We start from the raw sequence: 9,883 nt of genomic DNA, 5'->3' as shown, positions 1-9,883 counted from the left end.
AAGTTGTTCTGCAGGGAGCGTGTGTGTGTCCGTGTGTGTGTGTGTAAGGCGCACACAGAAATGCCTCCAGCAGCATCTTTCTTTACAGACTCCAGCGAGCTGCGGCACAAGCAAGCTGCTCCTCTTCATCTCTCTCCTCCTTCCGAGCAAGCGTCTCCGAAGTAACCCATTTCTTCCTCCTCCCTCTTCGTCGTCGTCTTCTTCGCCCTCCAGCATTCGGCGGCACTGGATGGAGAGCGGCGCCTGAAGAGAAGGAAGAGCGGTGGAGTTGCTTCGTCCATCCTCCTCTTCTTCCTCCTCCTGCCTGCCGCTGCAGCAAACAGGAAAGTCCCGGTAAGAAAGCATCCTTCTATGCTTTGCTTCTCAAAAAAAAAAAAGCGTGGAGGAGGAGGGCTGGCGTGATTTTGCTGCACACACACACACACACACGCTGTGTCCACATATTAATCTGGTGGACTCCAGCAGGTTGCACTTAGAACAATTGATGCCGCTTCCATGTGCCGCTAAATGCTCCAAAGCACATTTCTAGCTCTGCATTTGTATGGCGTCGCAAAGTCTGGGATTTGGGGCCCCAAGATGTCCTTGCTAACTAGTTTGGTGATGGGACGGGACTTTGGAATAGACGCCGACAGTGGAATCACACAAGTTAGAACACAAAACCTGCGGGAGACTTGTCGGTTTTCTTCCTAGAGGAAATGTCACCTTCAGAAAACATTTATTAACTCATTCACTGCTGAGCATCACTTGCAGTTATCTGATGATCTTGCACGCTTTCGACACACTGCCCAATAAACAGATCCTTTTTAAAGAAGTGTTTACTATCTGCCAAACTGCTATGGAAGGCCAAAACTGCTCGAATAATAAACAAATATAATACATATATATAAGTGGAGAATTGATTTAAAAATATACAAACTGATATTCTTGTCATATAATTTTTTTACTTATTTCCACATTTATTTAGCTATTTATTTCTAAATTTAATTTTCATTTTTACTTCTATTTTTATTTATTTTATATAAATTAAATACTTTTGCATTTATTTTTCAATTCTATTTTTGATATTCGTTTTTATTTTGACTTTTATTTATTTTCAATTTTAGCAGTTTTGGTCCTTCATAAAATGCCACTGGTTGTCAACTAACTTGAGTTGCGTTGACCGGAACCATTTTGTGGTTGTTTGCCGCAAGTCAAAACAAATTTGTCCACCTGTTAGCTTGTATCTCAAAACACAAAGCACTTTCACATCAGTGACTCTTCTTGACTGCCCATGCTAATGATGCTAATAATGCTAAAGGTGAACCTGTGTGTCATGAGGTTTGTGTATGCCCCGCCTCTTTACTTAGCTGAAGCTCTTTTTTTTTTTCGCACTATCTCCAACTTCATCAGGGGATTCCCTCTCAGACACACATAGCACCATGTTGCAGAATTGGCCGAGGGGTTATTTAATTAAGAGAGCGGCGTCCGGTCTCAGAGTGGTCTTCACGCAAGTATCATGTTGCAGAAAATAATCTCGGCATTGTACGTCGGTAGTTCCTCAGGGAAGTATTTTAGGTACCTTCATTTTCTATTAATCAGGAGTAAAATTTCAAACGAGTCTCATAAAAATGTTGATGCACTCCTAAAAAAATCTTGTCAAAAGTTATTCGCAGACATTTTCAACGTCTGCAATCGCACCAGAAGACGTATGGCTCTGTTTTATGGCTTTCAGTTCTGTGGCAAGGCCGTTAATTAGATTATGAGTCGTCTGAGCCAAACTGGAGAAGGATTTGATTGATCAGCTTTTTGTTGGAATATTCACAAGGCCTACCTCCTCACACAAACACACGTGCACGCACACACTCAGTCTTTCATTTTCCACTCAGTCTTATTGCTGCGCCGGAAAATTGAAATTTCACAAATTCCCAAAGCGCTATTGTGCTCATGTCACTTAGCGTAAGCCGATACAGTGACAAGATGTTTGTTTTTTTCTTCCTTCTCAGGCCGAAGGGCAAGTTACCAAAATAGCAACAGCTTTCTCAGCATGATAAAGTACAAGATAATTAATTACATTTGACTCTGAGTCTTCCATAAAAAGCTTGTCATCATGCAATAGATTCTCAAACCTGCCAAGAAGGGCCTAAAAAAAAAAAAAAGAAACTCTACAATGTCACTTTTGTGAGTGAATAAAATCAAATCCTAAAAGAGACAAGAAGCCGCACACAAGCAAGCACAACAAGCCTGTCTGCTTGTTCTATTTCAGCTCAGTGGCTCCGCTGAGACACAGCCGGAGCGCCCACGCTGCCTCGTTTGTTTTTTGCCAAATCTCCATGAATCATCCTTCCTTCCTAACACACACACACACACACACACTGATCCATCACAACTACAGCCAAGCTAAGATATAACAAAGCTCAGGTCCAAACGGCACATCAGCAGCCGTCAGTGCTCTGCACTGCGTCAGCCACTTTAATTTGGCTGCACGGCTTCAGCTGACTTGACTGGTGCCCCCCACCCCAAGGGTTACCCCCCCCCCCCCATCCAATGGTATCATTAGTGTAATGCTCCAGATTCCAGCGAGCAGGGAGAAGGATGAGAAGCTTCTTGGGGGAGGAATGAGTCAGTCGATCGACAATGGACGCCCGCTATTGACTTGGTGTTGTGTTGCCTTGTTCTTCTCTGTCTCTTTAAAAGCAGCCTGCGAGTGCATTCATCTCCTCTTGATCAATTCTCAATCTCGCTCATGTTTTGTCCAACGATATCCCGTTGCATGATTTGCACGTGGCGGGATGTCGGCGCGTAATCGTTGTGCGTATTTCTCTCGTCGTTATTGTGCGATTGCAATCTTACAATGGGCACAATAAATGCTAAAATATTTTTTTCCCCTCACTCGTGTTCTTTATGACCGCACGTAAACATTCCCGTATACATCTGAATAGCAAGTGGAGCTAGTCGCCCTGCAAAACTCAAGATGATTATTTATAGAAGAAAGAAACCCAAATGACATTTGGGATAACGACCTCATTTATTTGTCGTAATGATGTTAGCGCTAAGCCGGCCTCTTGCGTCTGCTGCACACGCAGATATTTTCTCTCTTCTCCATCCATGAAGATACTTGACTGGGCCGTTTCCGCTTTTTGCACTTTCCAGGCCGGCTGCTGCACCATGTCCTCTCCTCCGAGTGGGGACGTCTCAGGCTACCATCTGAGTGGTGAGTGGACAATAGGATGAAATGAATTTTTATTTTCACGCATCTTTCTAAGCGTCTCCAACTTGCTCTATCCCGTCTTCTCAGTGGTGCGTAACCCGCCGGGCTGGGAGGTGGGCATCTACCTGGTAGGCTTTGTGGTGCTGCTGGCGGTGGCCGGGCTGAACATCTGGAAGCTGTGGAAGTCCGGTACCTTCCCTGCGCCGTCGCCCTTTCCTAATTTTGACTACAGATACCTGCAGGAGAAATATGGAACCTCCTTCGCGGAGGTCCGACAAAAGGTAGGCCAATCCCCGGTCACGGTCACTCGGGTCCGATTCCAAAGTGTGTGTTCTGTGAAGCGGGTGGCAGCTAACAACCACCGGCGGACGTCAACGGCGTCTAGCCGCAAGCCTAGCCTGGCCCCGGGCGACATCCCAGACGGCCTGAGGGATCTGGGCCAGCTAGAGCTGATGGGCCGCGACCTGGACCTGAGCGGCACGGCCCAACTCAACCGCTCCGTCTCCACCGACTCGCTCAGCTCCATCTCGTCCATCGCCAACAACTTTGGCCACGACTTCACGGTGGGTCAGCTGGAGGTGACCCTGGAGTTCGAGCCATCGCGCCACAGCGGCCAGGGGACGCTGCGCATCATCGCACATCAGGGCAAGGACCTGCTGGAGAGAGAGGAGGGAGACTTCCCAGGGTGCTTCATCAGGATCTCCCTGGGTCCGGAAGAGCTCAACGTGGGAGTCACCAGGGTAAGATGGTTCCCGCACTCGTGTTACATTACCTCCACTTTAGCGTAAATCGGGTCACTCTGAAGAACTCAATTAATTAATAGCAACTTGAGTGTAATGCATGCACTACTCTCGAGCACCACTAGGGGCGCCATGTCTGATATGTGGTTATTTATAAAGGAAAACGACCATCCTCACTGATTTTGAGCACTCGAGCAGCCACATCTTGGCAACGACAGAAAATGCTGACATCAGATAATTTCTCAGCCCCGCCCTCATTTTATTTTTAATTCTAATCATAATGCGTCTGCCGCATCTCCTTTCTGTATTGTTTTCCCCGCCCGCCTGTTTCCCATCCGCTCTGCTCATTTTTACACTCATCGGTTAGCTGTCATTTTGGCTCGCAAAGCTTCCTCCGCCCGTGCACATGCGACTACAATCTGCTGTATACACACAAACAGCCCTGTTGTGCACAATTAGGGAGAAATAAATAGGAGGCAAAAGTCCAAGGCTGAGCTCTGCGCCGGCACATTTGTCCAGCGTTCCCGATGTCACCATGCTGCCCCTCATCAATAAAATCCATAAGAGCCCTCAGGTGGTCTTCCATTCAAGGCCCTCTTCTTGGTCCACGTCGGCACAAACATTGGCTTTTTACTCCGGTGTGAGATAAAATGCTATAATTACATCCTCATCCCCTCCCATGTGTGTTACTTGGTGCCTAGTAACCTGCATCACTCATTTTTATTTCTTACCAATGCCTTTACACAGTGGTAAATCAGTTGCTAGGCAAATAACCACAGTCGTGATGTTTTTTGTTTGTGTTTCAAGATAAAATAACGCATTGGTGGTCCTCTGGGGTCAATTTGACCCCAAGCTGTTTTAGCTGTTAAAATCTCTGTCACTGTGTGTGACCAAACATTCCCACAGCAGCAGGTGCAGAGTTGATACATTTTATTTAGTGTATTATATCTTATTTAGAGGGGAAGCGAGTGTATGGCGACAGTTGGAAAGACTTGGTGTGGGCATTGATGTTGAGAAGTAAATTTGAGAAGATTTGTATGAAAACTTCAAGATAAATTAATTCTAATTTAAAGGTTTGACCTGATGGTGGCTCACTGATCTTTATGGGGTGATTTATGTATTCCACAAGTAAACAAAGAGCCCTTTCACAAAAACTTGGGTAACACAATTCTGTAAATTATTTTCTGAAGGCAAATGTGTCAAATGACCACATTTGTTTGTATATTTGAGGACGATTGGGGGGGTAAACAAACTGGAATGACCTCGTACTTTGTTATTTGGAATGAATAGATGAAATCGAATACAATGCTATATTATCGGTGACCTGTAGATGGCAGTATTACGCCCAAGCTACATCTAAACTGCCGCAATTAAGAAACAAAGAAGAAAGCTAGCCGCAGGCGGCTAAGCTAAACATGCAAGAAGATATTATATACACGCTTAAAAACTTTTCCCAACTGGACTACCAGTCCCAACTGGATTTAATTGAGCGAGGAAGACCAATGCCGGAGATTCGAGATGTGCCTCCGAAAACATGTCGCTCGTTTCGAAGTGAGTGGTACACGCGCAAGGACTGGCTTTGCGGCTGCCCTGCACGATGTCGCCTCTTCTGTTTCCCCTGCTTACTCTTCTCCGGTCGTGACAACGTGTGGACAGAAAATGGATATTTTGACATGAAAAATTTGCCCAGAAGTCTCAGCACACACGAAAGGTCCGCTTCCCACATCCATAGCCAGATCGCCTTGAAATACTTCGGAACATCGACGATAGATGTCGCTGCGGACGAGCAGCGCAGACTCGATGTTAGCGTCCACAATGCCAAAGTTAAAGAAAATCGAGAGATTTTAAAGCACCTGATTAATGCAACCTGCTTCCTCGCTAAACAAGGGCTACCGTTTGGTGCAAACTATATGGAACTTTTACATGCATTTGCTGAGAACGATGAGAATTTAGCAAGACATTTGGAGACGCCCACTGTGTTTTCTGGCTTGTCAGACACAATGCAGAAGAATTTAATCGAAGCAGTCGCCGATGTCATTAGAAGTGATATTAAAAAGGAGATTAACGCAGCAAACGTCGTTGCCGTGGAGGTCAACGAGACAACAAACGACGCAGACGAAGCGCAAATATCTGTCCTTTTGCGCTATGTGGTTACAAGTGAAGCTGGGTGTGAAGTGAAGGAGGCGTTTTTGGGCTGCGATGACAGACGAGCTCCTGATGTTGCAGACTACGTCATGGGAGTGTTGGAGAACTATGATTGCGTTTGGAAACTTGTCGCTCAGACGTATGAAGTACCTGCTGTGACGTCATCGATGTTGCACTGGGTCCAGGAGAAACTGCATGAAAAAGTACCCGAAGCTATGCACTTGGATGCACACAAGCCTGAACTCCTTTTAGTGCATTCAGCAAAAGGCTTGCCCACGTGTAAAAGGTTTTTAAAAACCGTGGAAGGACTTGGGAATTTTTTTGGTAAGTCCACAAAGCGCAGCGGCTTGCTGGATGATGTGGTGAGACGACGTTTGCCGGGAGCGGCGCCCATCCGATGGAGTTCCAATTCCACATTGTTTAAGACAATAAGCAGGCATCAAGATGATCTTCGCGATGTGTTCCGCATCATGAGTGAAGATCCTGACAGCTGGGACAATGATACTCTATTGCTGGCGACCGGATACGACGAGTGGCTGTCAAAAGCCTCCACGTGTTTTTTAATCAATACTTATGAGTACATTGCCAAGGAAACAGATGAACTTTTTCAAGGGCTTCAAAACAACACGATGGAGTCTGAACATTGTTGCGAACGAATCCGCGACACGATGGAACGAGTCGAACGCAGGAAATCAAAGTTTGACATTTTCTATGAGCAATTTGAGCAAAAATGCACCACGCTAGGCCTGACGGACGGTGAAAGGAAAGCAAGCAAGCAATCTGTCCGAGATGAAAGGAAATTGATGTATGATCATATTCTAGATAACGTCAGCGTCCAAATTAGAAACATATTGGATCGTTTTGGTGAGCTTGCGTTTCTCGGTTTAGTCGATTGTTCAAAATTTTGCGATACGATACAGATGTGCTCTTTTGATGCCAAACTGCGGAGCCTGTCAAAATACGAACGGTTCTTTGACATTGCGAGACTAAAAGCCGATCTGATCGGATTGTCTACATCAGAAACAGTAAGGGACGAATGTCAAACTCCAGAACAGCTTCTCTTTTTTTTGGCCAAAAATGATTTGATCCAGACTGTACCGGAGGCGACAAAGCTACTCCAGTTCGTCCTCACTTTGCCGGTTACGAGAGCATCCGATGAAGAGTCAGTTTCTAGTTTAAAACGACTCAAACCATTCCTACGCAATGGCACGGATCCAGGAAGACATTGCTCGCTGGTGACCATCGCGATGGAAACCGAGAGACTTTCCAAGCTGAAACAAAAAGGAGACTTTTATAATCGAATTACAGAGATGTTTGTTCAAAGGGACCGGCGCATGGACTTTATCTACAAGTGAAGGTAAAATGATGTCAGCCTGGTAATCTAATGACAAATGTGATATTCCTGATCCTAACCCTTCTGCCAGTGCCTCACCCATAAACTTGACCGCATGTCTTCCCGGCGCCACCACCAGGCAAAAACCCGCCACGGTCAATCAAGCACATTCCATCTTTTCCCCCGACAGGTGCAGACAAACGCGTTCACCGTCATCTTCGACGAGAGGTTCTCTGTGGCGATCGACGTGTGCGCCCTGGACGAGTGCAGCCTCCGATTCGCTGCTTTTGGAATCGACAGCGATGAGAGGAACATCAGCGCCGGCGTGGCCGAACTCAAGCTGTCAGATCTGGACCTCACCGTCAGACCCTTCAACGCTTGGCTCTACCTCCAGGATGTCAACAAAGTGAGTCTTATTAGGATGATCATCACTGCGCTTGTGTTTTAACCATTAAACTAAATATATAAATATACTGTGTGTTTGTAGGTGTTTTAAAATAATATATCGTAATAGTCACTGGAATGAGACGAGGGTTGACTCGCCGGGTTTATGTATCACCGCCAATAAATTACCGCACATGACAACCAATTCATGAAATACCAACCATAAGATTCGATAAATGTGTTTCAACATGTTTTGAGTGTTTCGGTTTTGGCAGGAACTGCTTCCAAACTCGCATGTCGTGTGTGACTGGACTCGTTTTAGGCAGCAGATGCGGTCGGGGAGATTCTGCTATCTCTCAGCTACTTGCCCACGGCGGAGCGCCTCACGGTGGTGGTGGCCAAGTGTAAGAACTTGTTGTGGACCAACGGCAAGAACACTGCAGGTCGTACGCACTTGCAATTTCTTCTTTTTCTATATTAACAAGCGTTATTTTTTTCATCAAGTGTGACAGTTTGTCAGTATTCACACTAGCAGTAGCATTAGCACTAATGTTTGTCTCTTGGCATTCAAGACTTTTCTCCTCGCCGTTTAATGAATTCCGTACAAGCTTCTGCCTCGGTGCTTTTTCAGTGTTAATTAGCCTTTCGTTGTTATTAACTGTAATTAGATGTCTTCATCAAATGAAATGTGTTTGAAAATTAGGGATTAGAACAATGTCATTAGCATTTGAAGCTAATTCGATTGCATGCGCCCACGTGCGGCTCATTTAGAATTGTAACGCCGACCGTCCCTCGTTGCAGACCCGTTCGTCAAAGTTTACCTCCTGCAAGACGGACGCAAGATAAGCAAGAAGAAGACTTCCACTAAGAGGGACGACACCAACCCCATTTTCAACGAGGCCATGATCTTCTCCGTGCCCTCCCTCGTCCTGCAGGTCCGAGACTTGCCAACTGATAACAAGTGCTTTGTCATGCTTGCATAACACCCCCCCTCCCTTTTTTTTTTTTTTTAACTTCCATGCAGGAGCTCTCGCTGCGGGTCACCGTCGCTGAGGCATCCGACGACGGGCGGGGCGAGAACCTGGGTCATGTAATCATCGGTCCAGAGGCCGGTGGCATGGGGATCACTCACTGGAACCAAATGCTGGCCACGCTGAGGAAGCCCGTGTCCATGTGGCACCCGCTGCGCAGGGTCTGAAGTCAAACGCTGACATCACACGCAAGAGCTAATTTTTGGTGATCTTGGTTAGCTGCAAAATATGAGAAACAGATCTCAGTATTTCAGTGGCAGGCCATGCAATCGGGACCTTGGTCTTTAGTGGGGACTGAATGCACTTCTAAACAACACCACTATCATGTCACAATACTTAAGAAAAATGAAGAAATTCTAAGTACAGTGAACCCCTACAAAAATGTGCCATGCATCCAACATATACACAATCATGAATCCATGTCACATAAAGTCTCCTTTCCAGTCTAGCAGATTGGTGCTGTGTTTGATGTTGCTTTGAAGAAACACAATCCAGATACTCTTTTAAATTCCCAGGTGATCTATTTGCAGATATAGCCGAATCAAACGTCCGGTAGAGTATGATCAGCGCGTTGTCGTCATGTTGCGCTGTTTTTTTATTCTTACAGTAGTAGACCCGCTGGCATTATAAAGAGTGTAAATGGTGTTTCTCCCTGTCAATTGTGACAAACGTAAATTTACATTTTAGTTTTCTTGTTGACATTTTCTGAACATTTTAGTCATTTTCCTAACCGGTCACATGCATAGTCCACTTTTGACTGCATTCTCACATTTGAAATAACTCCAGAAATATTTCGCACCGCGACCACGTGACATTAAATTATATTTCTGTATGTGCCAAATAATAGCAATATTTTCCATTTCCATCTAGCAATTCTGTTCGCCTCCTCCATGACAATGCATGAAGCTCTAATGCCCGGAGCGCCAGCTTGTGTAAATGCTCTTTGAAATAAAAGCAATTCAACTGAAGCAGTTTTGACATTGACCTACTTTTTAACTTGACAGTGATGGTAACTTGACAAATGATTCACTCCCCTGACAGGACAATTGTTTTTATTCGGTTA

General features: G+C 45.4%; 1 protein-coding gene across 1 annotated transcript; it reads left to right on the top strand.

Moving 5' to 3' along the window:
* Nucleotides 1–4: 4 nt before the first annotated feature.
* Nucleotides 5–9,166, top strand: syt12 (synaptotagmin XII). Its single transcript, XM_037254060.1, has 8 exons — nucleotides 5–333; nucleotides 3,130–3,190; nucleotides 3,275–3,468; nucleotides 3,529–3,927; nucleotides 7,596–7,811; nucleotides 8,112–8,232; nucleotides 8,591–8,724; nucleotides 8,814–9,166. Exons 2-8 carry the CDS (start codon nucleotides 3,145–3,147, stop codon nucleotides 8,985–8,987), a joined length of 1,284 nt encoding a protein of 427 aa, XP_037109955.1. The 5' UTR covers nucleotides 5–333; nucleotides 3,130–3,144; the 3' UTR covers nucleotides 8,988–9,166.
* Nucleotides 9,167–9,883: the final 717 nt, after the last annotated feature.

Source organism: Syngnathus acus, chromosome 6, assembly GCF_901709675.1.
Source record: "Syngnathus acus chromosome 6, fSynAcu1.2, whole genome shotgun sequence".
Taxonomy (NCBI): domain Eukaryota; kingdom Metazoa; phylum Chordata; class Actinopteri; order Syngnathiformes; family Syngnathidae; genus Syngnathus; species Syngnathus acus.
This window is presented reverse-complemented; position numbering and strand designations above follow the sequence as displayed.

Coding starts and splice junctions, on each gene's coding strand:
- syt12 (XM_037254060.1), top strand. CDS start 3,145: ATGTCCTCTCCTCCGAGTGGGGACGTCTCAGGCTACCATCTGAGTG. Junction 3,928..7,595: donor TCAACGTGGGAGTCACCAGG/GTAAGATGGTTC, acceptor TTCCCCCGACAG/GTGCAGACAAACGCGTTCAC. Junction 7,812..8,111: donor ACCTCCAGGATGTCAACAAA/GTGAGTCTTATT, acceptor GACTCGTTTTAG/GCAGCAGATGCGGTCGGGGA.